Raw genomic sequence first — 27,284 nt, 5'->3', positions numbered from 1 at the left:
ACTTAAATAATGTTTTGAGTAATAATTTAAAAAAAAAAATTTCTTCATGTCATTATGCAACTAGGGGTGACATGGGCCGTGAGATTGAGACACGGACATTAGAGCCTCTTAATGCGTGTTTTGATTGGGTTTCCATCGGAATCACCAAAATAGAGAGGGCATAGCTGAACATATGAAACAGGAAAAGACCGCCATGTAATCCATTTATTTCAACAAAGTAACTGTATTCTGAATACCACCTTTTTAAATGGTAACTGTAACGGAATACAGTTACTCATATTTTGTATTTTAAATACGTAACGCTGGTACATGTACTCCGTTACTCCCCAACACTGAGTACGAGTGCTATAAAACTTTAAGAACTAATAATCAATCTGGGAAAATCTGTGCTGACTCCTGCTGACTACATTACTGCTGCTATCCCCCGAATGGTTAAGGGTGAATGCTTTAGCTAATCTCCATCTCCATCCCAAGTGATCATATTCTCTACTGGCATCCTCACAGCAGGAAGTAGAATCCTTGTATGACATCGCCAGATTTGATTTCCTTACGTTTCTGGTCCTCGGCGATGACTGGGTTGCGGAGCTCAATGAACTCTCCTCCTCCAATCTTGTTAACGGCCTGGACCCTGAAGTAGTACTCTCCATTGTGGATGAGATCTTTGACCACCCAGCTCACCTTGCACTCTCCTGACATTATGTTGATGTACGTCCTCCTGCCAGCCTCGCGCCGCTGTGTGGCACCACAAAAGGAACAAAGGAAAAAACACATGAGCATTTTATTTTCACTGTCAGATTTCTAACGTGATCAGTAAAAACACGCTGCCGTCTCAGACCTGCAAGACATAGTGAAGAATTGGACTACCACCATCATAATCTGGTGGATCCCATGAAACTTTACAGGAGCTCTTTGTGATCTCAGAAGCCACAATTTCCTTGCAAGGACCAGGAAGCCCTGGAGACAAAGACATAGAGACATGAAAAAAATGGCTCCAGGTTCAGTGTGTCTCTCCAGTGATGTACAAACTGGCCATGTGTGTTTAAATACCGATGACTTTGACATTGATGGTGGCACTGGCACTTCCCAGCTTGTTTTCTAGTGTCACTTTGTACACTCCAGCATCGGCGTGAAGACTGCTGTCAATCTCCAGGTGACAGGAGGTATACTCCTTCCTGTTGAGCACCAACCAAGAAAGAAAAGACACAAAGCCATTTTAATGAAGCTCATGTTGGACTATTTCAATATAGTATTCTTTAAAGAATATGTTCTTGTATTATATCAGTCACTCCATCTCAAACCAGTACATCCATGAGGGTCTGAAAGGCGCCTATAAATAAAATGTATCATTATTATTATTTTTATTACATGTTTGGTAACATTTTCTACTTAAACAACTCCAATTTGCTTAAAATAACCGCATTCACGCGGCAGATCTCTGTTGCGCGGATTGGCCCATGCTAGGGGCTGCACGGCACTAACGCGCTAACGGGCTAACCGTGCTAACACGTTGACGCTGTGCAACCCTAAAACATGAAATTTTAGTTTTATACATTAGAATTAGTGCTGTCAGCGTTACTCTCGTTAAAATGACGTTAACGTCATAACCGCATTCACGCGGCAGATCTCTGTTAGCGCGGATTGGCCCATGCTAGGGGCTGCACGGCACTAACGCGCTAACCGTGCTAACATGTTGACGCTGTGCAACCCTAAAACATGAAATTTTAGTTTTATACATTAGAATTAGTGCTGTCAGCGTTACTCTCGTTAAAACGACGTTAACGTCATAACCGCATTCACGCGGCAGATCTCTGTCAGCGTGGATTGGCCCATGCTAGGGGCTGCACGGCACTAATGCGCTACCGGGCTAACCGTGCTAACACGTTGACGCTGTGCAACCCTAAAACATGAAATTTTAGTTTTATACATTAGAATTAGTGCTGTCAGCGTTACTCTCGTTAAAACGATGTTAACGTCATAACCGCATTCACGCGGCAGATCTCTGTTAGCGCGGATTGGCCCATGCTAGGGGCTGCACGGCACTAACGCGCTAACGGGCTAACCGTGCTAACACGTTGACGCTGTGCAACCCTAAAACATGAAATTTTAGTTTTATACATTAGAATTAGTGCTGTCAGCGTTACTCTCGTTAAAACGACGTTAACGTCATAACCGCATTCACGCAGCAGATCTCTGTTAGCGCGGATTGGCCCATGCTAGGGGCTGCACGGCACTAACGCGTTAACGGGCTAACCGTGCTAACACGTGGACGCTGTGCAACCCTAAAACATGAAATTTTAGTTTTATACATTAGAATTAGTGTCTGCGTTACTCTCGTTAAAACGACGTTAACGTCATAACCGCATTCACGCGGCAGATCTCTGTCAGCGTGGATTGGCCCATGCTAGGGGCTGCACGGCACTAACGCGCTACCGGGCTAACCGTGCTAACACGTTGACGCTGTGCAACCCTAAAACATGAAATTTTAGTTTTTCACATTAAAATTAAAAAAAGAAATATTTTTTAAATGGTCACTTTCAGACATTTGTTTTGCTAACTGAAATATGAATGTTTGTGTCAAAAACTATTAAAAACTGGTCTTTCTAACAGCTGAAATAGATCCATGTGGGACAGATACGCACATAAAAAAATTGCCTGCTAACCCCACTGACCCTAAATCCCTAATCTATCCCTAACCCAACCCTAAACCTGACATGAGGTAAGCAGAGATCAGGCATGTAAATACATATAAATTCCCCATTCTTTATACTCCCAGATCGGGTGCTAGTAGAGGCTGGGAGTTTGAGGGTCCTGCTCAGTTTCTTGGACTGCACTCTTCTACCTCTTAGTATATTTTAAGCTTAATTTTAAATATCAGACTGAATAATTTGACTGCTTCGGTGCATTAAGTCTCAAACTGGTGGGTAGAGCAAGTGTCAAAAATGAAAAATATGAATATGTTTTAACAACATTATTTTTCAGTTATCACAAAAAGCAATACCTGGAAACTCTAGAATATTCTTCTATATTTTTCTTACCTTAACTTGCCACTACTCAGACATTTACACATCGGTCCCAAATTAAGGATCTTGATGCATTTTGATGGTAAGAAAAATGAGTGAAAATTTCAGACTCAAATAACTTTAAATGTGTGAAAAATGGCTTGAAAGTGAGTGGATTGTAGATTTTTATTTATTTTTTATTTGTTATATTAGGATTAAATTTCACAGCAACCATAAAGTTTTTATGCAAATCAGAGATGGATGAGTGTAAGGCCTGTGCTGGTGTGAAATGAAATAACCGATATGACAAAAGTTGTAGATGAAAGGATTCGCACAGAACACTCACCTAAAGCCAAGGCGTTCATCCGCCTTCAGCTCTTTGCCATCTTTGTGCCAGGTGATTTTAGGTGAGGGGACGGCTCTAAAGGGAACTGGAATGTGCAGCTTTTCTGTTTCCACAACAACTAGATCCAGAGTCTGAAATTCCAGAGTTGGGTTGCCTGAAAACACGGAAAAACAAACTCTTTCTCAGCCACAAATGAAGGGCACTGGTGACTCTCAGGAACAAATATGAAGATTCTTACAGTCAGAGTCTTTGGCAAAGACATTTTCAGAGATGTCCGACGGTTCGCTCTCTCCGAGAGCGTTAACGGCCCTCACTCTCAGAATGTACTCCTTTTCAGGGGTCACACCCTCCTCTACGCAGTACTTGAGCTCCTTCACTGGACGGGAGTTCACCCTCATCCACTTCTCAGTTCCAGCCTCGCACATCTCAATGTGGTATCCTCTGAGAGGGGCACCGCCATCTGATTGTGGAGGTTTCCAGGCAATTGCCAGGAAGTCTCGGCTGGCTCCAGTCACGTGTAATTCGATGGGTGGTGATGGGATGCCTGGAGGGGAGAATGTAAACTCAGACACTCCACACTTTAAATCGTTTTTACTGTTACAATATAATTATTAATGAATTGAAAGCCTTTATTGTCATTATACATAGTATAACGAGATTAGAAATGAACCTTATTTATTTTTTTATCTATTTCCTGAGCTGACCTGTTGGATCTTCTATGGTGAGAATCTCGGTGGGTTCACTCGGGTGTCCACTGCCAGCCTCGTTCTCAGCTCGGACCTGGAACTGAACCTCTGTTCCCTCAATGACGTCTGTTACCCTGTACTTACAGTCTGGACCCGAAGTCTTCCCACATTTCACCCAGCGAGTTCCAAGCTTCTCTTTTTTCTCAATGGAATACCTGAACACCCAATGGAATACAAGGGAAATAGACCTTTATACATGCAAGGTCGAGGAAATAAATCTGCTGCTTTTGCTGCAGGTGCCATTTACATGGTGGTCTACTAAGTGCCTATCCTGCATGGGAAACGTAAGGAAATCAGTTTTGCAGAATTTTTTAAGTTGCACGGGACTTAAGTTGTGCAATGTCACATACAGGGTACAAGATAAAATGTGATAAAATGGTAAAATGTAACCTGAGGATGGGTCTTCCACCATCGTTTTTCGGTGCCTCCCACTGCAAGTCCACATATCTTTTGGTCACAGCACTGACAGCGAGAGCGTAGGGTGGGCCAGGAGTACCTGGAAATGAGGAAACATCATCGTCATTGACAGATCAGCAGTGAGGATTTTCATTGCTTTCAAATTGAAACGATTTGTGCGACTGCGCATCCTTTCTAACTTACTGAAAGTGTCTTTTGCCAGCACAGAGTCCTCCATCTCACAGAAGGGTCCGACACCCACAGCGTTCTCAGCAGCAACACGGAACACATAAAGCGACCCTTCATTGAGCGGCTTCACGTCGCACTTCAGCTCTTTGACCGTGGTGTCCACAGTCTGCCAACCTTTACGCCTCACGTCACGTTTCTCCACAATGTAGTTGGTGATGGCTGAACCTCCATTGCGCTCAGGAACTGCCCATTTCAGCTCAGCACTGTTCCTGCTGATGCTGACAACCTCTAACCAGCGTGGTGCTGTGGGGGGGTCTGGGGAAAGGAAGACAAAGCACAGTTTTAATCTGTCGGTGTGACCTGGCCAGCTTCAGAGCACCAGCTGTTGGATGTATCGCCCATATACCATAGTGTACCACGCTTATTCTCTACCAGTTTGTCTTAGAGGGAAATGTTTTGACTGTTTAAAACTTCAAATATTCCAACAATTAAAACTAAATTTAAACAATTAAACTCAATTTAAGAAAATGTGAAACTGTGCTTTACATGTCACATCATTTGTCTTTTCCAGATGAAAAACACATTTCATCTAAAAAACCTGTTTAATTCAGGGGGAACGTCCTCAAAGTTTGAACACTGATCAGCTGTCCTACAACAGTAAATGCTGAGCTGCCAGTCTGAGAGTTCAGCTGCTGAACATCCCTCCTGTCTTGTATTCCCCACATGGACGTTTTCCATTTTTACCAATTATCCAAGCGTGCATTTAAGTTTTGGTTTTCAGTTTTGGTACTGAAGCTATGATATATCCCACTGTACTGATGCTCATGATTGGACATAGATCTAAAAAAACAAAAAACTCACCCTGAATAAATGCAAAATTTTAACCTTATGAAATTTTAAGATAAGATAAGATAAGATAAAACTTTATTAATCCCTCGGGTGGGTTCCTCTGGGAAATTTGGTGCTGGAAAAAATAAGGCAGCTCTAATCAACCCACCTCTGTGTATTTTTATGGCAGTTTTATTGGCATTCTGAGAGGCTTATGTGGGAACCTTTCTCAGAGAACCCCACGTATGCTTATTGTACAGTTAACCGTTTGTAAATGGTAAATGGTAAATGGACTGGTTCTTATATAGCGCTTTTCTACTCTTCTGAGCACTCAAAGCGCTTTACACAACTTGTGCATTCACCCATTCGCACAAGCACATTGTTCTAAGTGCTTTCTAAGTAACATTCACACACATTCATACTCCGATGGATGCATCGGAGAGCAATTTGGGGTTAATATCTTGCCCAAGGATATTTGGCATGCAGACTAGGGGAAGCCAGGAATCGAACCACCAACCTTCCGATCAGTAGATGACCTGCTCTACCGCCTACAGCCACCCCATGTGTTCTGGACATTTGTTTTTATTTCATGTTTCTCTAAATTGTCTGACAGCACCTGTGTTATAGAACCACACACACTAAATATCTATGTTTATTTGTGTGTGTGTTATAAATTGCACATTTTTTAAGTTCACCCGTCTTGTATCTATGTTTTACTCCAGTATGTTTTTAGATCATGAGTTATTCTTACTGAGTCTCTCTTTGCAGAGCACTGGGTCACTGGGTTCACTGGGTTCGCTCTCTCCAGCCATGTTAACAGCTCGCACTCTAAACGAGTACTCCTGCTTCTCCATCAGGCCCTTTAGGAAATATTCCAGCATGGGGATGTTCTCTGCCACGCGGATCCAGTCCGTGGTGCCGGTCTTTAGCATCTCAATGACATAGCTATCGATCTTTGCTCCGCCATCATGCTCTGGTTTGGTCCACATTAGGAAGCATGATGTCTTAGCTACGTCCTTCACTGTGGGTTTGCCAGGGGGCCATGGAGGGTCTGGTAGGAAAAACAACCGTGACATATTTATCTATTCTAAACAGATTTAAAGTGGTTATAGAAGTAAGGGAAATTTAGTACCAATAGGATCTTTAACAAGGATTGGATCTGTCTCCTTGCTGGGTTTTCCAGTTCCGGCCAGATTCTCAGCAAGGACTCGGAACTTATACTTCTTCCTGGTTGGAAGACCTTTGACCCTAATGAAGAAAAGTACACTGTAATCTACCAAAGAAGCTTAATGTAAGAGTCAGTTTTGAAATTCGACAGCAGAGTAGCTAGGCTAACCTTTTTTGTGTCTTTGACTGGTCAAAAAAGTTATAGCATATGACAGTTCTCTTTTTACCTGCATTTTAATGCAAATATAAAAAACTTCTATAAGACCAATAGTGTCAACATTTTGTTTTTTCAGGTTATACTGTTGCCTCATTTCCATTGTCAGATGTAGAATAATAGAGGTGATGCGTAATCTTAGTTTCCCATATGCTTTTACACAAATCAATTGTTTTTAACATTGGGAACTATCACAAAGTACAAGGTTACAGTATTAACACTGCTGTGTTGCTGCTGTAGTGTTGCAAATGTGAACAATGGAGATTGTTGTGGACGTTTTCCATTAAGTAAAGCCTGCAGACGAGCGGTGAGCGGTAGCTAACATTCTTTAATCACAAACAAAGAACAAAAAACCAAGCTTGGTGGAGCCTGCATGATCGTGGGGCAGACGGTCAGCAGAGTCTCTGAGCCTAGCATGGCTCTCAGTTAAATACCGTCTCCAGGAACTAAAGGCAGTACACAGCTGTTTCACAGCTTAAGGTTAGCACTCCATTGCTACCTCCCACTGAAGCACAGCTGTGACGGCTGTATGAATTTATTGCTTCAGTCAGTCTTTGTCTGTTGGCATCAAAATCACTGAATTAACTTTTTTTCTAATAGGTTAACTTATGTGCTTTGTGAAAACAACAAAAGTAACCAGATCAGTTAGATTTCAGTCTGGTGTTACTAAACCACACATTTGTCCGTACACAGGTCGCTCATAAATGAAGTCTAAAGTTCTTATCTCCCAAAATGTATTTGATCCAGAGAGTCCTGGATAGAAGGTGAACCTGGTAACAGTGAAAACCTTTTAGATGCTATCCGGTCGTTAAGTCTGACGTCACTAGCCGTGTCTGGGCCTAAACTCCGCTGCAGGTCCATATATCAAACGATCACTGTGGCATTACTGAGAGTTGAAAAACTGTCTAAAGTCTTTCATCTTTAATAAAATGATCAGCGTTCTGCTCTACCAGGTGTAACAATTGAGTTTAACATCCATGAAAACGGAATTTATGACATTTAACGGAGTTAGAAGTTAGCAGGAAGTTAGCTCGCTAGCTTCTATCTAAATACAATATAGCACGTCCTGACTGTGGGGTTTTGGAAACAAATGAAAACGTACAGCTCTGTTATCACTTCCAACATAAATGAAGACAGAAAACTAAACAGCAGTGATGTTTGTAGGGTTACTGAAGTTTGGCTAGCTGGTATATAATGATGTGCTATGTGACCGCTAGCGACACAGCTATGTTAGCATAATATAAACAAGCTAACTTTTTTTCCACTCGATAAAAGTTAACGTGAGTGTTCTCGGTGGTCAGGAACAAATGTAATCACATGGCAGGATGCTGTAAAAGGACCAAACTTCAGCCAGGAGAACAACTGAGATAATCCATCCACAATACGAGGTTAGTCATCCATATACTGCTGCATGGGCTGGGCTGTAGTTACATCCTAAGGTTTTAAAAACTGAGCTTAAATAAATGATTAGCGGTAATAAAAGCTGACTGTTTTAGGAGCTTTTTGAGATAAAATAGAAGAAAATACAAAATATTAAACATGTTAACAACACAAAAGCCATATTAAACGCAGACTACTTTAGGCCCGGAAGTAGGATTCGTTACGTCATCACTTAACGACCGGATAACTTGTTTTGACCAGCCACCTATCCCACATAGTTGTACTGTGTTTTTATAGTTAAGAATTTCATTTCAGTGAAGTATCAGAGAAAACAGAAAACATCAGGAGCACCAGTACTTTTTCTATTATTCCTGAGTTTAAACTTTTCTGTTGGAAATGTACATCAGCACACTAATCTACCAAAGAAGCTCAATGTATAAACATCAGTTCTGAAATGTGACAGCTAGGCTCACCTGTAGTTTGTGTCTTTGACCGGCAGCTTGTTGCATCTCATCCACTTGTCATGGTCAGCTTCGTATCTCTCCACCCAGTATCCAGTAATTGGGCTTCCTCCATCCTCATCGGGCTCACACCAGTTCAGATTCACAGAGTCCTTTGCAATATCTGAAACCTCCAGCTTGTAAGGAGCCCCGGGAGTATCTGAGGACAAGATCAGATGCATCAGGTTAGTCCAAGTCATGAAGACTTGATGTACTTGACCAAGTAAAAAAGCCTGATTATGATAAATGTTCCACACTAAACTCTTCAATTAGCTGAGAATCAACAAGAACAAGAATCTCTCACAGGACCTTATAAAAAACTGTACGATTAAGCTGTTTTTCCATCTTAATGCTGCATCAGACATTTCAATCCAAACAAACAGAAAAAATACTACTGTATATGAATCTTTACATAAGAGAAAACTGGAAATGGAAATTTCTGTTTCTCAGATATTAGATGTAAGGTAGCCTACCAAAGGGGTATTTGGCAGTGATTGGTGGGTGTTCAGCAGCTGGACCAACACCAAACTGGTTTTCAGCAAATACTCTGAAGATGTAGTCCTTGAACTTGATCAGACCGGTAGCTTTGTATGTGGTCTGCTTCACAGTGGAGGACAGTCTGTGCCAGATCTCACTATCAGCAGCTCGCCGTTCAACAATATAGTTGGTAACTTTGGAGCCACCATCATCACGTGGAGGGTTCCAAGCCAGAAAGCAGGACTCATTGGTGATTTCAGAAATGTCAAAAGCAGCAGGAGGACCAGGCTTATCTGTTTTGAAGAGCAGATTTAAAATTGTAATCAGCAGAAACGGAGAATCTGTAACTTTCTCAGTCGTTAAATGATCTTACCAAGGATGTTGACATCCACAGTAGCAGTGGCACGACCGCTGCTGTTGGTGGCTTCGATGATATACGTCGAACTGTCATCTCTCTTTGTCTTGGCGATGGTGACCATGGAGTGTCCTGGCTTGGTGTCAATGGACACCCTGTCGTCTGGTTTGAGGACCAGGTCGGCTTTGGTCCACTTGACTCGTGGCTCAGGCTTACCTGTCACATCAGCAGGAAGTTCAATCTTGCTGCCAGCCTTAGCAGTCAGACCAGCCAGAAGCTTGGCATCCAGCTGGATCTCTGGAGGCTCTGCATTGAAAATTAAGGACAAGAAGTCAGTCAGTAGGTTGGCATTGAGATGCCATAGTCACAATAAAGTAAAGAGGACAGCAAGCTCAGTGTGACCACGTAAAACGAATGGCTTGCTTATACGGAGTTTATACGAGGGAATAACTTGTAACCGTGGATTACACCATATGCAATTTCATGGTCCTAAGAGGACTACATCACAAGTACCTTTAGGATCAACAGCCTGGATCTCATCAGTGGCTTTGCAGGGCCGGCTGGCTCCAAGTCGGTTCAGGGCTCTGATTCTGTAAGAGTACCACTGACCCTCAATAAGATTCGTCACCTGGCACTTCAGCTCAGGCACCAAGTCCCCACAGGGCTCCCACTTATCCGTTCCTCTCTGACAGCGTTCAACATTGTAGCCCCGGATGCCGCTTCCGCCATCATACTTTGGCGGCTCCCAGGTCAGGAAGATGCCACTGGCTGACTTGTCCCTCCACCTCAGGTTTTCTGGAGGGTCGGGGACAGCTGGAGAAAAACACAGTTGGAGCGCTTAGAAAGTTTCTCAGAAGCAGTTTAATCGAAAGGAATTCTCGTGTTGTTCTGACTCCACGTGTACGAAGAATATACAGCCAGTATTACCATTAACATCAATATTACACATTGAACACTGCCTTTACTCACTTGCAGGAGAGGAGACGTTAACTGGCTCGTCAATATATGCTGGCTCTCCCGGTCCACATTTGTTGCAGGCGGTGACTCTGAACAAATACTCCTTCCCTTCAATCACGTCAGTAACGGTGAACTCCAGATCCTGGAGCCCTGTGGCCACCTTAGAGAAGGAAGAATTAACATCAGGCTTAACTGGTCCTTCATCACCATGTGCAGTCCAGCTAAACATTTCTTCATGATGGGTTGGGGCCATGGAGATACTATAAGGGGAGATATTATTGAGTGGGTGATAATACTGGAAATGCACTATACGAGTGCTAGTCAGCAGGTGTTGTTACGATTCGGCTGTTACTTGTTCATGAACAGCGTTGGTCAAGTTACTTGAAAAAAGTAATCAGTAACTAATTACTGATTACTTCCCCCAAAAAAGTAATTCTGTTACTTTACTGATTACTTATTTTCAAAAGTAATTACTTACTTAGTTACTTAGTTACTTTTTAAAAACACGATTTACAACCTGAATAGGTGATAAAGTGATAGATCTTTCAGCCCAATTCTACTTTTTCTGTATAATCCATCATACAAAATGTAATCAAATGGAAAAGTCTCTTTTTAAAACTTGTTTTATTAGTTTTAATCTTTTAACTTTATGCATCAAGCAAAAATTAAATTATATGCAACATTCTCTGACTGGAAGAAATTTGTTTTTTCAAATAGATGCAAGTAAAACACAGCAGAAAATAAATAAAGTCAAAGACTAGCGGTCCTGTTGCTCTATTTTCACCTGTAAAGCAGGAGTGGGGTAGGCGGAGGTTTACCCTGGTGCAGGTGTGCAGCGGTCAGTGGAAGAATCCGCGAGTTTCTCTGTGAGTTTCCCATTACGTCGTAGCTACTCGGTGCTTGTTTGGAAGTTTAGGGGTTTTTTCGCTGTAAAAAGAAGTTTTCTTCCCACGCACAACGGACACTAATGTTTTTGTCACTTTTTATGGAATCAAACTCAAAGTAAGGTCAGTACTTCCACGCTTTAAACGCTGCACGCTCATACTCTCTCTGCACTCGATATATGATCCATTGTTGATCTGCACACAGCTGTTGTCACGAACGTCGCACTCGCTTACATCACTGTCATGAGACATTCTCGCAAAAAAATCACGGTTTTAGTAACGCAGTAACGCAGCGTTCCTACGGGAAAGTAACGGAAATCTAATTACCGTTTTTGCAATAGTAATCCCTTACTTTACTCGTTACTTGAAAAAAGTAATCGGATTACAGTAACGCGTTACTGCCCATCTCTGTTCATGAATACCCAGAGCCAGCTAATTACAGAGCACTCTCTCTCTTACGTGTGTGTGTTTTAAAATATAAAATTATACTTTTTTAATTTAAATATTGGATGACACATTATGTAGTGATCAGCTGGTTCAGCACACTCTGAAAGCCGATGTTACCTTGACCCAGGTCTTGCGGGACACGTCTCGTTTCTCCACCTGGTAGCCAATCAGAGGACTTCCTCCATCATGCTCTGGAGCCTCCCAGCTCAGGTGGACATGCTGCCGAGTCACCTCAAGGACCTTGAAGTCCTTTGGAGCACTGGGTGCAGCTGGAGACACAAACAGAAACCCGATGACACAATTTTAACAAAAGTGTAACATTTGTCAAGGCTCTGCTCAGTTTTTAAAAGGAAGATTTTTAAGGTGTACCAATAACATTGACTTCAATCTCTCCAGACACCGATGTGACATCATTCTCCAGATGCAGCGTGTAGATGCCTTTGTCTGGACGGACACTCGGAGTGACCATTAGTTCTGTAAATGTTGACCTTGTCATGAGGAAAACCCGCTCATCTTGCGCGCTGGATAGCTCCTTCTCTCCGAAGGTCCACTTGGCAACAGGTATTGGATATCCAGTTATGGGGACTCTGATGGTGAGAGGCTGGGGAACAATCACTTCCAGGCCATCTTTAAAAGCACTCAGGTCAAAGCTTGGACCAACTGGAGAAGAGACAGAGGTTTTAACGTGCCTGCCTTTGTCGAGGACTGTGAACTAATACAAAAACCAGGTGAGAAGACATCATTAATCTCACCATGTGGGTCGTCAGCTAGCAGAGGTCCGATGATATTTGAAGGCTCAGAGACTCCGGCGGCGTTTTCAGCAAACACTCTGTAGTTGTACTTAGTCCCATATTTCAGACCTGACACCTGAGGCAAACGTCAGTTAAAAAACCTTGTATTTAAAAGACTTTAAAAGACAGTTTTGGGAGGTTTTTACTTTGAAATAACTGGTATGCCTTTTTTTAAATGACAGCTTTTTTTAAACCCTCGCTGGAAGGCTTGTTTTGTCAATTATCTAATGACACGCTTTTAGCCCGAAGCCGCTGATAAAGGGCTTTTACTCAAAGGTTGTTTTTTTAACATGTGCATCAATAACCTTTCTATGATATTCTATAACTTGTGTTTCCAGTGTTGGTTTGCAGATGATTTCCTTTGATTTGTACCTTGTAGAAGAGGTCAGGGCAGAGACGGGCGTTGCAGCGGAGCCACTTGTCCGAACCGTCCTCACAGCGTTCAATGATGTATCCGGTGATCATGCTGCCTCCGTTCTTCAGTGGAGTCTCCCAGGTGAGCTGCACTGCGCTCTTGTTCTGGTCCTGCCAGGACAGGTTCAGAGGGGGGCTGGGGGGCTCTGCAGGTGATCAGAAAACACCAATTTTAAACCTGTTAAGTTAGAAGTATCCTAGGGTAAACCAGAGTGTGTGCAGGCAAGAACAGTTGACACTGAACTAGTTAAGTTGCTTCGGAGTGCTAGCTTCTTTCTGTTCAATATTGCGTCTGGATTTTCCCTGATTTTGAGGGACAGACTAACCTTATCTAACCATTAGATAATCATGTTCTTACTACAAAGGGTAACCAATTATCTTTCCATGAGCCAAACTCACCGATTGGATCCATGATTTTGACGGGCTGCGAGGCAGCACTGGGTTTGCCGACACCGGCTCTGTTCTCAGCTTTCACTCTAAAAATGTACTCTTTATTCTCAATGACATCATTAACGATGGCACTGAGGTCATCAGGTTTGGTCACCAGGACAGGAGACCACTTCACTGACGTCCTGTCACGGAGCTCAATGATATAAGAGGTGATGGGAGAGCCTCCATCTGACGTGGGAGGCTCCCAAGACAGAGTGCAGCCAAACTTGGTGACGTTTCCCACGATCACATTCAGAGGAGCTTCAGGAACATCTACGGAGATAAACAGAACATATGTTCAAGCATCCAAGTATTAAAGTATGTATCAAATTAAATTTGCACCTCAAAGATCTTGAACTTGGAAGTTTGGGCTACTTTTGTCCACTTAACTAGACTCTGTTTAATTTCCTTTCATCAAAATATCAACGTTTAATCTGAAACATACTCACCATATTCAGATAATTTGATTTAGCCTCCGTCTAATTCAGTTATGAGAACAATAAGCTAACATCACCAAGATATCACTTCATGCACTACAAATTTTTATCAGTATTTTGCAATATAAAGTCTCTATATTTATAAAGTTGACCAAACTATTGTTTGTTTTTATTTTACCTAAAAAAAGTAACATCTCTTCAACTTAGTTTTATATCTTTTTTGTTACCTTAAAGTGAAGCTTACTGTCTAACATCAGAACTACTTTACATCATTATTTAAATGTGAAAGATGAATAAATACAGTAAATCTCACCAAACTTGTTCTTAGCTTGCACGGCTTCGTCAGTCTCCACAGTGGGTCCACTGCCGACCCGGTTTCGGGCACAGACTCTGAATAGGTACTTGGACTCCTTCTGGAGGCCGGTCACTGTGTATTCAGGACTTTCGGCGTGGTCGGTGGCCAGTGTCCAGGTCTTACGCTTCTCATCACGTCTCTCCACTACGTAGCCGATAACTTTACTGCCGCCATCGCTCTGAGGCTCCTCCCATGCGAGGCTGATCTCACCATCTGCAGTGTCGGTCACCTGGAGGTTCTTCACAGGTCCTGGGACATCTAGAAAAAGAACATTACATTATAGGATAAGATAAGCAGCCTATGGACCTCTACAGTATCAGCTCTGAATGAAGAGAAATGAAGAAAAGGTTTATTCAGCAGATGTGAAAATACCACACGACACCGATTATTCTGTTGTTTTAAGTATGACTGGTGCTTTTAAAGTTCACTCGTTATTACGGGATTTGAGAATTTTTATGCTTTTCTTTTTGACAATTAAAAAGAATATTTTGCTCACACCTGGTAAAAGTGATGGAGGTTTTAAAATATGGAAAAATGAAGGCATTCAAAAAATTAAAGACCTATATGCAGACGGCATGCTGCTCACATTTGATCAGTTATGTAAAAAATATTTAATACCCCCAAAGCACTTTTTTAAATATTTACAATTGAAAAACTATTTGTCATCAAAACTGCAAAGGATTGCTGAACTTCCACCATTGACAAAAATTGAGGAGGTATGCATTAAGAATACAAAAGGGAAAGGTTTTCTCTCTATATATTATAATTTACTGATGCTTTCCTCCAAAGACTCAGCAGCAGATGAGCTGGATGCTTGGAGAAGGGAGATCCAAGAGGACATAGATGAAAATGACTGGACCAGGCTTGCTTAACCCTTTAAGACCTACCATAGAACCAAGTCCACCAGAGCTTATATTATATGTTTACATGCTGTGGAGCCACTTTTGGGAGCATTTCAAGTTGCTATACATCAATACAACCATTACAGCCTAAATTTTAATAATATGTCTGCATTAAGTGCATAGTAATTACATAAATTGCAAAAAAGTGCAATAAACTACAAAAAAATTGAAAATCGTTTTTGCTTTTTTAACATATATTTCTAGTTAGAGAAATTTAAGAGGCTTATCCCTCAAAACTGTAAATACAAAAAAGTTGCACAAAATAGTTTCCCACCACAGGAAATTTATTTTGAGTGTCTTCATACTTTTATTTTTGAAATACACCAATTTTTATACACTGCAGGAAAAACGAAATGCAAATTTGCAAAAAAGCAGCATATGCATCAAAATAAACTATTTCCAGCAGTGCAATATGAGTCCTAAGCATCCCAGAAACCACACAGAAAGTCATAAAGTCAAACATAACTTTTAAAAACACCAGTATAGGCTCATTGAAGCCCCGATGGTAAAAAAAACTACATTTCCGCGAAAATGACGTCACTTCCGGTTTCGCGCAGGTCATGGCGGACATGCGATAGTTCGCGCTGATGGACAGCTGATCAGATCAGCAAAGCGTGTTTCTGGAATATTATGTTTTTGATGCTGCAAGTGCTTTTTATGCAGTTTTTGCAAAGCTATATGTGGAAGGAAACTGTGACCGAGGACAAGCTGATGGCATAAGATGTAAGTACAACTCCTCCGGTTTCATATGCAAAAAAAATTATTGCGCTAGCTTACGTGGTTGCAGAGCTACCGGGATTTAAAAATAGTTATGCAAAACAGAGCGTGCTGCTCTGACCGGCTTTAAAGGGTTAAAAGCATAAAAACAAACAATAAACACACGCTTTAAACTACTGCAATATAAATGGCTCATGAGAACCTATATAACACCTGTCAAGCTTCATCATATGTCCAATGATATTCCGGACATCTGTACTAAATGTTTGGTTGATAAAGGAACTCGTCTTCATTGTCTGTGGGAGTGTCCTAAAATCCAGGACTTTTGGAAAGATGTTATCAAATATCTGTCCAAAGTGTTTAAGGTAAAAATCCCTTTAAAAGGAAAACTCTGTGTACTTGGAATATATCCAAGGGAATTTAAGCAATGGGGAAAAAAACTAAATTACTGGACTATGGACTACTTCAAGCCAGAAGAGCCATTGCGCTATGTTGGAAGAGTATGGATGCTCCCTCCATGGGACTCTGGAAGAAGGAAATTGCAGTCTCTCTAGGCCTGGAAAGACCAACATATATTGCCAAGGGCAAACAATGGGACTTTGTGAATATGTGGAAGCCATATATGGATATTTTAGGGAGTGGAGGTGAAGGACATTTATGAAAAAGAAGGAAAAGAAGAAGGGAAGGAAGGGAAAATCTTGTCTATCCTATCCCATTGTATTTTTGTATTACTGTGAGAACTATGCTCATTTCTACATTTGAATGTGATGTGGGCAGGTTTGATGTATGGATGGATGTGTGAATGTGAGGGTGTTCAACATTTGTTTGTATTGTACTATAAAAAATTTCAATAAAAATATATGGAAAAAAAAAAAGAAAAGAATATTTTGCACCTTTTCATGCTGCTTCAGCTACTATTGAAGGAAAGAACCTGCAGATTTAAGTAACATTCATCATGTATGGGTGAGAAATACTGAGGCACTATGTATCATCTGACTTAGATTAATGTAGCAGAACAGCTTTTGCCGATGTGTTGTCCAGATTTGGCTTCACATTTAACATTAATGATCCCAATAGTGGTCAGACTATTTAAAAAAACTAGCTTGTACTAGTAACTACTTTATCTCTAATATCACACGTAATTACTACAAAATCCTTATGAAAGCTGCAGTTCAGTGTAATTTTAATTGTAAACTGTCTTAACATTAATTTAGTATCATTTTGTTGCAGTTTACTTGTAGTTAACCAGCTGCTCCCACATAACAAAAGAGACCTTACCAATGACATTCAGGTTGATGAAAGCTTCTCCCGCTCCGTGTTTGTTTTTGATGATGATCTTGTAGGAGCCCTCGTCGACCTTCTTGGGGTTCTTTAATCGGTACTCTGTGTGCTCAGGTGAGGTGTAGATGTTGTCTTTTTGCAGACTCATGTTGTTGTACAGCCAGTCAGCTTCAGCTTGTGGATAGGCACTGTAGGGGACGACCATGATAACGGGCTTTCCAACATCTGTGACGTAGTTCTGGTCAGTGGTCTTTATCTGAGGCACAGCTGCAAGAGGTGGGATATGTCATCAGTAGGACATGTAGCAGGTACAATAACTACTGAACACAACACTGATTTTTCTAAGTAACCCATGGCTCACTGGACCATGCCTTGGACTGCTCACCTGCCAGTTCCAGCTTGGCCTTTGCATCTTTATCCTTTGCAATGACTCTGTACTCTCCCTGGTCCCGAGGTCTGATCTCACAGACCTGCAATCTGTGGACTTTACCCTCGCTCATCATCTGGTATTTGTCTCCCTGGACAACGGTCATATTGTTCCTCAACCACTTCACCTCCACTCTGTCTTTGTTGAGCTCCACCTCAAATACAACGTCCGAGCCTGGAGGTTCAAACACGTTCTGCGGGGGTCTGATGATTTCCACTGGGATCTCTGCGGGACAAAATGACATTTTTAAAGCGGTCACACCAAGCAGGAGAAGAGGAACTACATTATCTGAAAACTCTTGGAGGCAACTCTGAGGATTTCACCTTCAACAAAAAGCCTGGCTCTGGATTTCTTGTCCTCCACACCGCAGGCATATTCACATTCATCATCAGGTCTGCATTCCTTGATGCGCAAAGTGCAATTCTTTCCATCTCGTTCAAATATGTATCTGAGACAAAATAGTGAATTGTTTAAAAGTAAAGAAGGAGACAGAAAAGTGTAAAAACGGAGGAGACTGTTCATCAGGAAGAATTCTGTCTGGATACAAAAATAAACTTTTTGTAAATGTGTAAAGTCATTAAGTCTGGGAGTTACTGCAGTTTGTGATTAGCTGGCCATGCTAATTTGTGCTGCTCAGATTACGGCTGCTAACTGAGAGTAATTGTGCAGGAAGCACTGGAATTACTGAGGGCAACTTCTCCCTTTGTTTTTGTTGATTAATTTGTATTGATACAGTACCGAGCAAAAGACTCAGCCACCCCTCCTTTCTTTATCTTTTGTTATGACAATGGGAAACAGGTGTGATTTATTAAAACACGTGCACATGTATGGGATACAGTATGAGGAAAAAAGGTTCCCTACATATGTACGTCAAAAAGTTCACTGAACTTGGATCTGCACAGAACGTTTTCCTTTGTCGTGTGGTTGAACCTGGCATAGCTGTATTTCTATTGGCTGAGCAAAGGCAAGTCACAGGGTGCAGCGGTCAACTGGTTTGAACTGGGTTTTTTTGGCCTTTTTTATTGGCTAGACGGAGAGGCTGAAGGGAAAGCAGATTGAGAGAGGGAACATACAGCAAAGGGCGGCAGGTTGGACTCAAACCCGGGCCAGCCACACAGCATATGGTTGCCTGCTCATCCCAGTGAGCTAAACCAGCGCCCAACTTGCTTAAACTTTGACCATGGCATGCAGGAGTACTCCTTGATGGCGTGCATGTGCTTTGCCTTTCTCTGCAAAGTGGTAAACCGTTATTGTGCGGTGCAAGTAATAGAAATGATTGCAGCACTAAATGGGACGTGCTGTAAAGGATGCCCCCCTGGGTGAAGTGTTTCGGGCATGTCGGACTAGAACGAGACATCTCTGTGAACTCCTTGACATTCCACTTATTCAGGGTTTACCCGGCCCCGGATGAGCAGAAGAAAATGGATAGATGGACAGATGGAAAATGGACTGGGCTGAAAGTGAGTAAAAAAAGCAGCCAGTGCTCAAACACAAACAATGAAAAACCTTCAGAAGCCCTGGAGATCTATTGCTCAGGACTACTTCGAACAATAGGACATCTCCTTGGAACCAAAGTATGAAGAAATGAGGGGCGGCTCGAGACCTTTGCACAGTACAGTATATATTTAGTACTCTGTATTTACTTATAATATAAATATAATAAGGTTCTATAATGAAATATATTAACAGTGAAATCAGTTTGGTCTTTGTTGTGTTGGTCACAGTTTTAAATGAAACGAACAGAGTGTGTTCACGTCATTCACAGAGAAAAAGAAACACACCTGGGTCCTTCTCTGATCTCTCGGCCATTCCTGTACCACTTGACTTCAGCTTTCTCTTTGGTCAACGTGCATGTAAATTCTGCGTCCTCGAACTCGGTGATCGTTTGGTCTTTTAGGTGCACGTTGAAATCCGTCGGCGCCTCGCTGATGATGAGCTCGGCTGTGGCTTTGTCATCTCCGGCTACGGCTGTGTACTCGCCCTCGTCGGCCAGGGTGCAGTCTTTGATGGTAAGCGTATGCTTGTCTTTGTCGACTCTGTAGACAATGCGTTTGCTGAGGGCGATCTCCTCGCCGGCCTTCATCCACTTCAGAGTGGCGTTGGGCCTGTTGACCTTACAAGAGAAGCTGATGGTCTTCTTCTCCTGAGTGTCAATGTCCTCCGGGGGCACCACAATTCTTAGACTCTCCTCTGAAAACACAAAGTACAGTCATATTTCAGACATTAGTACTGTATGTACTTTGCTAATAGTGCATTGGACGTCCTACAATTCTCCAAAGGTCCAAAGGTGATCTACTGGACCAAGTCTGAGGACATGTTCAGCAACAATACTCGGTGATGTTTGAGTTTATGTGACAGTGGGACTGCAAACACAAACAAACATGCAACTGCTCACCTCTGATGGTCAGGCTGCAGTGGCTCTTGGCATGGTCTCCTCTCTGATTGGTCAAGTTGATGCTGTAGTTGGATTCGTCTCCCTTCTGGACTTCTTTGATTCTCAGGGAGAAGACATTGTCTCTCTGGGTTATTACGTACTTGCTGCTCTCAAATATGTTGTCGTCGTTCTTCAGCCACTTGGCCTTTGCTCCCTCTGTGTTGACCTCACAGTTCAGGACGACCTCTTGACCTTCTTTGCCCTCCGTGTCTTTTAGAGGAGTGATGATTTTCAGTCTCTCTGCAGAAAATAATAGAGCAGACACCGATGAGAATATTTCTGGGTCATCTGGACAAAAACGGCTGAACTCCTCGAGCCGGGAAAGAAACAAACCCAAACATGACACCTTCCTGCACTGCAAGTGCTTCTAGCTAATATTACGTTTCAGAATGTGTTGCCAAAATATTATTAATAAAAAAAGATATACTTTCAATATGAAAAAGAAATTTTACTTCAATAAATTCCTATATTTTGCTTCATGCTGCAAATATTGAACAAGATGATGAAATAAATGATGAAATTAATGAGTTTTATTGCATTTTTGTTAAATACAGATTCAGGGAAAATGCTTCGTGTACTTGAATAACAAACTAATTGAAAACTTCATTTGGTCTCCCGGGAGCTTTTCTTCCCATTAACTGAGATCAAATTAAAGTGGGCGGGGCTTACCAAGCACAGTAAGGTCGGCGCTGGCTCTAGTTGGTCCAATCATAACTATGTATCCGCCCTCATCTTTAAGTTCACAGTCCTTGATTTCAAGGATTCGTCTCTTGCCATCGGTGACTATCTGGTATTTCTCTCCGGCCTCGAGCTCCACGTCATCTTTCATCCATTTGACTTCATAGGTCTCCTTGGATACGGAGCACGTGAACGCTGCCTTCTCTCCTTCCACCACTTCTAGGCTTTGTGGCCTTGAGATGAACTCAGCAGCTAATTCTGCAACACAGGAAGCATTTCAGAGCTTAGAGATGGTTTTATTTAAGCGAGACTAAGGCTTAGACTCGGGTTTCTTTTAGCCACATGCTAGAGGCTGTCACATTTCAAATCAAGTCAAATCAATCAAGGTTTGTATTTAGCTGCTTCAAATTGTAAAATATCCTATAACACTGGCCTGAAATTAACCAAAACCTAAACTTTACCCAAATTGGGTTGCAAATGGAGTGATAGCTGTTGAAAGGAAAGGGTTTAAAATAATAAATCCTGATTTTAGATTTATTTCTCTGCATTTTCTTTGCTGTGTGTGTTACTGCTCTCGCTGTTACTTTGTTCCAAGTGCCTTTAACATTTTTTTGCGTACCATTAATCTTGAGATTTCCTGAAGTTTTGTTGCTGGGACTTAGCCTGCAGTTGTACTCTCCAGCATCCGACATCTTCAGATCCTTGATCAGGAGTATCCTCCTCTTCCCATCTACAATTTGCTCATAGCGGCCACCCTCTGGCAGCTCCGTGTCTCCTTTGTACCAGATGACGTCTGCGCTGGGTTTGGAGATTTCACAAATAAGTTTGACGCTGTCGGTCTCAGTTCCCTCCACGTTGAACAGGTTCTTGGTGAACCTCGTCTCCTCCTCTGCAATGAAAGGAATCCTCCATTAGTTGCTTCAAACCTTTTAATATATTTTTAACAACATATATTTTAGCAGCTTGTAGCAACAGACGTAACACAACGTTAGCCAGCTATTTGTTATTAATCATCTTCATAAAATGTTCATTTTTATGAATATTTTTGTGTTGTTGTTCTTTTTGAAGTTCATGAAATTAATAATTATAAAAATGAGATTAATTTTCAGTAAACTGCCATAACTGCTATCATGCTCACATCATTTATATTTAATTCATAAATTCAGCTTCAGCAAAATTATGTTAAATTATCAAATCAATGTCTCCACTTATCCAACTCATTTTCTAATTTCACTGACTGATCTCCAAATCACAAACATTTATTGGTCACACAAATGTAAAATGTGCTATTTTCCTTGATTTATTTAATTTAATCCAACCAAACTGAAGAAAATTACAATATGCAGTTGGAAGTTTATATTCTTGTGATGTCTGTGAAGGTTCTCAGTCATCCAGGTCATCGTAGTCAAAGGAGCTGCAAAGAAAAGCGTCTGGACTTCTTTAAGTTACTTGAAGACGTTTCACCTTCATCCGAGAAGCTTCTTCAGTTCTAAGGTCAAATGGTGGGGAGTCCCAGATTTAAACCTAGTGGGAGTTTCCCCCCACAGAGGGACAAAAGGACCCCCTGATGATCCTCTAATTGCCTGAGCCAAGGTGTAAAACTGGGTGTGGGTCCCAATCATTGGAGAGACCAAACAGCCACTTCACAAGCGCATGGCACAACACAGAAGAGCCACCTCCACAGGACATCTGCATCTAAAGGTCAAAGGTCACTCTTCTGAGGATGCCAATGTTCACATTTTGGACAGAGAGGACAGATGGTTTGAAAGAGGAGTGAAAGAAGCATCTATGTCCACGGTGAGCGACCATCTTTGAACAGAGGCGGGGCTTATGACACCAACTGTCTGCCATCTATAATCCAGTTTTGAGTTCCCTCCCCAGACGCCTTAACGCCCACTCACATCCTGGGCCATCCGACCTCAGGAATTCGCATGATAAGGTGGGGCCAGGTTTCACAATGAGCTCACCTGAAACTCTGGCTGATTGTGACCCACACCCAGTTTCACACCTTGGCTCAGGTGATTAGAGGATCATCAGGGGGTCCTTTTGTCCCTCTGTGGGGGGAAACTCCCACTAGGTTTATATCTGGGACTCTCCACCATTTGACCTTAGAACTGAAGAAGCTTCTCGGATGAAGGTGAAACGTCTTCAAGTAACTTAAAGAAGTCCAGACGCTTTTCTTTGAAATCTTGTGATGGTTCCAATATCTGAGAAAAACTTTACTTTGAGCATCAGAAATTGTTGTCTAATGTTATCTTTAGCTTTGAAGACCTGAACAATTACATCTAACGTTAAATAATAAAATCAAGTAACCAAACACATTAATACGTGTATGAAAAAAGAGGCTGTGTGATTCTTACCAACGACAGTGAGCATGCCAGAGGACTTTGAGGTCTTTGCATCACACTCGTATTCAGCCTCATCATCAAACACAGACTTGTGGATGATGAGGATGTGCTGGCGACCTTGTGCGATAATTTCGTATTTCTTTCCCTTTCTGATTTCATTTCCGTCCTTAAACCAGCGGACCTGTGAGATGTGAAGGAAGAGGTCACTGAGAGAAAGATCGCTCCAGAGAAAACATGAAATGTAACCTTTACAGTAAAGCGTGTGTTCTCACTTTGACGTCTTCTCTGGACACTTCACATTCAAACCTGGCAGATTCCTTCTCTACAACCTCGACGTCGTGGAGCGGCTTTGAGAACTCGATGTGTGGAGCTATGCAGACAAAGAGAAGAGAATCGTTAATACACTCAGTTTCCCACCTCCTGGAGGGGAGCTTACCTTAATAGAAGAGCAAAGCCAATGTATCCTCTGGGCTTCATGTGGAAATTTCTTTACTGTTTTAAAAGGCTCTTTAACTTTTGTTGGGAGTTCGTGATTTGACAAATGAGTATGTATACAGGCATGCTAAAAGTAATTTGATTTTAATTTGGAGCTTAAAATCTATCTCTTAAAAAGGGTTCCTTAACAAAAACAGAGACTGTTTTTTCAAGGATTTTTCAAGGATTTCTTAATGACCAAAACACCTCTTAATCTGTGAAACCTGGTGCTTTCAGGCCCATTGCCACAGCTGTATAAAATCAAGGACCCACCTTTACCAACATTTGTGAAACAATGGGTTGTTTTGACGTGCCCACAGATTTCAAGTCAAAGGCTCTCATTGACTGAAACTATAAATGGTATTTTTGCAAAGTGGAAGAAACACTGCAACTCAGCCATAAAGTGACAGAACGGCAGCATTCGGCTCAAAACCTGCGGCTTTCCAAATCTCTGCCAGGATTAATACCAGCGCAGATCTGGAGATTCATAGGATGGGTTTTTATGACGAAACAGTTCCTTGTAGGCATAGAGACTTTCGGCAGTTGGCCCAGTACTTCTGTCCCATTTTGGGCCCATTAGTTACCATGGGGACCCCTTCTCATTGGGAGGTTTGTTTTAAAAAAATGGTAAATGGCCTGTATTTGTATAGCACTTTACTCGTCCCTAAGGACCCCAAAGCGCTTTACACAACCAGTCATCCACACACACATTCACACACTGGTGATGGCAGCTACATTGTAGCCACAGCCACCCTGGGGCGCACTGACAGAGGTGAGGCTGCCGGACACTGGTGCCACCGGGCCCTCTGACCACCACCAGTAGGCAACGGGTGAAGTGTCTTGCCCAAGGACACAACGACCGAGACTGTCCAAGCCGGGGCTCGAACCGGCAACCTTCCGATTACAAGACGAACTCCCAACTGTTGAGCCACGATCGCCCCAATAAGCCCAATAAGGGGTGAGTCAGTTGGCCCAGTACTTCTGTCCCATTTTGGACCCATTAGTTACCGTGGGGACCCCTTCGCATTGAGAGGTTTGTTTTAGGCCAATAAGGGGTGAGTCACAGTCTAATTGAGGTTCCTTTTCATGCCTAATAACTTCTAACTTAATTTTCTTCCCATTTCACAACTATACTTACGTTCAACATTGAGGAAGCATGAGGTTTTGAAGCCTTTAGCGTCACAAGCATATGTTCTTGAGTCGTCCAAAGTGCAGTCGTGGATGAGCAGCGCTCGCTTGCAGCCGTCAACGATCATCTCATATTTCTTTGTCTTGCGGATCTCCTGTCCATCCCTGAACCATTGCACTTCTGCATTTTCCCTGGAAACTTCACATTCGAGTGTGGCCGTGGCCTCCTCTTCCACTGTCTGGTCCTCCAGAGGCTTAGTGAACTCCACTGGTGGTTCTGGATGAACAAAGAAATAGCGAAGACAGCAGCTTGAACACTAAAGATCAGTTTATTTTTCGTGGGATTTCATCCTGGCCAATAAAATAAGGCTGCAGTGATAGTCACATATTGTGGTTGATTGATCAGGGCAACTTTTCACCTCTTCTAGTCTTAAAATGCCCACAGAAAAATGTAAGTTAACAATGTAAAGTCTCAGTAAGCTGCAGTAAGAGAGTAGCTTGTTTGTTGGCGTCAGATGGGTAAGTGCAAAATAATCTTGGGGATTTGATAATATACCTGTGCAGCCTCCACAAGTAAAGTTTATACATTCATAATGACCTTTTTAAATAACCTTTTTTTTCACATATCACAGTATAAAGTTTTCTTTTTTCTGTGAGATATGCACCTACCCAAATTACAGACCCAAGTAAAACAATCAACAATACAAATGATAAGGGCCTGTGCCAGTGAGCTGTCTGTGATCCTGAGTCATGTTTACAATCTGAATCAGAAAATTTACCATTGTAGTGGAAACTACTTGGACCATGCACTGACAAAGTCCCTCCCTGAGCCTGGTTCTGCTGGAGGTTTCTTCCTGTTAAAAGGGAGTTTTTCCTTCCCACTGTCGCCAAACTGCTTGCTCATAGGGGGTCACATGATTGTTGGGTTTTTCTCTGTATATATCATTGTAGGGTCTACCTCACAATATAACGCACCTTGAGGCGACTGTTGTTGTGATGTTGCGCTATATGAATTAAATTGAACTGAATATCTTAAGTGCATTTAACAGTATCCACATTGACAAACAAACAAATTGAACTGGAGGACACAACCACTGTATGCAAAATGGGAATGAGCAGGCTCGATTTTATAAAGACACCAAGATATATCAACTCGCAGAGTAAAATGCTGAAGATTTTCTATCAGTCAGCTGTGGCAAGTGCAGTGTTCATTGCTGTTATCTTCTAGAAGGACACTATAAAAGCTGGTGACATCAATTCAGTTTAATTCAATTCCATTTTGTTTATATAGCACCAAATCACAACAACAGTCGGCTCAAGCTGCTTAACATTGTAAAGTAAAGAGCCAACAATAATACAGAGAATCCCCAACAATCATATGACCCCCTGTGAGCAAGCACTTTGGCAACAGTGGGAAGGAAAAACTCCCTTTTAACGAAGAGGAACCAGCAGAACCAGGCTCAGGGAGGGGCGGGGCCATCTGCTGCCACCAGTTGGAGGTGAGGGGAGGGAAACAAGATAAAAGACCTGCTGTGGAAGTGAGCCAGAGATTAATAATAACTCATAATTAAATCCGGAGTGGCCTATGAAGACAAAAGGGATGATGGAAGGCACCAGCAGCCTATTGCAGCATAACCAGGGTGGACTCAGGGTCACCTGATCCAGTCCTGACTATAAGTTTTAAGCCTAATCTTAAAAGTAGAGAGGGTGTCTGTAATTAAGTTAACTCAGAAAGATCAAAAATCCTGAAATAGTGTTGTTGGGTTACCTTTGACAGTAAGACTGGCCTCAGTCTGGAAGTCTTTGGCTGCGAGTTTGATTTGTCCGGCTTCGTTTTGCGCGACATTGCGTAGAGTCAGGGTGTGGACTTTACCCTCCGCCTTCAACACCACCTGCAACAGAGTGGATAATCACAGGGTTTAATCTGTCCTGCATACTTCCTGTCAGGTTGATAGATTCATTCATATTTAGTATTTTCCTGCCCTGAATGTCACAACATGTCACAGGTTTTAACTTCTCTGAAGATCTTATATCAAGTTTAGAGATTATCGCGCTAATCTCACTAAACCAACTCACTAATTTCCAATCTAAGTTGGATTTTTCTGTTTTTTCCCCAGACTATGAATGAATATATGACATTAAACCTCATTGCTGCAAGGATTAGGTATTGCAGTGTCGCTGAACCCTGGTCCTCCTCCTCCTGTTAGCAAAGCAATAATTGCTAATGGTAAGACAGGTTTATATGTGTTATGAGGTTCCTTTGTTTCTCCACATCTACAGAATGTGAAACACAGAGATTTTCTCGGTTAAGCCTGGACGGCCAAAATGAATATAGGCACCCCTCCCCCTTCGCCCCTCCCCATTTTCCCAATTTAAACTACACGACCTATAACACCCAACAGCTGCTTTTACCACTGTGTCCTGCATGTGACAGAGCTGCCTCACAACACACTCACAAATGAAACGTGCAGCATTTCTTCATCAGACTAACAAAATAAGCACAACTGAAATTTATGTGACATCAAATGAACTTGGTTTGATTTTTCATTCCTAACAATGATATTTGTCAGAACTGTATAAGATG

The 27,284-nt window shown here is 42.0% G+C and overlaps 1 protein-coding gene across 42 annotated transcripts in view; it reads right to left on the bottom strand.

Moving 5' to 3' along the window:
• ttn.2 (titin, tandem duplicate 2) overlaps positions 1–27,284 on the bottom strand; it is a 253,336-nt gene that overhangs the window by 99,243 nt on the left and 126,809 nt on the right. For all 42 annotated transcript variants that reach the window (XM_085135108.1, XM_085135090.1, XM_085135096.1 and 39 more), the window contains 32 exons: positions 26,469–26,592; positions 24,711–24,977; positions 23,371–23,468; positions 23,111–23,279; positions 21,370–21,639; positions 20,742–21,008; positions 20,034–20,312; positions 19,420–19,828; positions 17,962–18,086; positions 17,597–17,863; positions 17,209–17,478; positions 14,270–14,569; positions 13,490–13,792; positions 13,049–13,236; positions 12,638–12,752; positions 12,255–12,545; positions 12,003–12,154; positions 10,567–10,714; positions 10,111–10,410; positions 9,616–9,903; positions 9,239–9,535; positions 8,739–8,925; positions 6,637–6,752; positions 6,256–6,555; positions 4,692–4,991; positions 4,482–4,587; positions 4,050–4,246; positions 3,584–3,889; positions 3,346–3,499; positions 1,048–1,172; positions 836–954; positions 552–732 (listed from right to left, as the gene is read on the bottom strand). In XM_085135108.1, coding sequence (XP_084991234.1) covers positions 552–732; positions 836–954; positions 1,048–1,172; positions 3,346–3,499; positions 3,584–3,889; positions 4,050–4,246; positions 4,482–4,587; positions 4,692–4,991; positions 6,256–6,555; positions 6,637–6,752; positions 8,739–8,925; positions 9,239–9,535; positions 9,616–9,903; positions 10,111–10,410; positions 10,567–10,714; positions 12,003–12,154; positions 12,255–12,545; positions 12,638–12,752; positions 13,049–13,236; positions 13,490–13,792; positions 14,270–14,569; positions 17,209–17,478; positions 17,597–17,863; positions 17,962–18,086; positions 19,420–19,828; positions 20,034–20,312; positions 20,742–21,008; positions 21,370–21,639; positions 23,111–23,279; positions 23,371–23,468; positions 24,711–24,977; positions 26,469–26,592 — 7,018 coding nt within the window. The remainder of the gene's footprint in view (positions 1–551; positions 733–835; positions 955–1,047; positions 1,173–3,345; positions 3,500–3,583; positions 3,890–4,049; positions 4,247–4,481; positions 4,588–4,691; positions 4,992–6,255; positions 6,556–6,636; positions 6,753–8,738; positions 8,926–9,238; positions 9,536–9,615; positions 9,904–10,110; positions 10,411–10,566; positions 10,715–12,002; positions 12,155–12,254; positions 12,546–12,637; positions 12,753–13,048; positions 13,237–13,489; positions 13,793–14,269; positions 14,570–17,208; positions 17,479–17,596; positions 17,864–17,961; positions 18,087–19,419; positions 19,829–20,033; positions 20,313–20,741; positions 21,009–21,369; positions 21,640–23,110; positions 23,280–23,370; positions 23,469–24,710; positions 24,978–26,468; positions 26,593–27,284) is intronic.

Source organism: Neolamprologus multifasciatus, chromosome 16 (assembly GCF_963576455.1).
Source record: "Neolamprologus multifasciatus chromosome 16, fNeoMul1.2, whole genome shotgun sequence".
NCBI classification, from domain to species: Eukaryota; Metazoa; Chordata; class Actinopteri; order Cichliformes; family Cichlidae; genus Neolamprologus; species Neolamprologus multifasciatus.
This window is presented reverse-complemented; position numbering and strand designations above follow the sequence as displayed.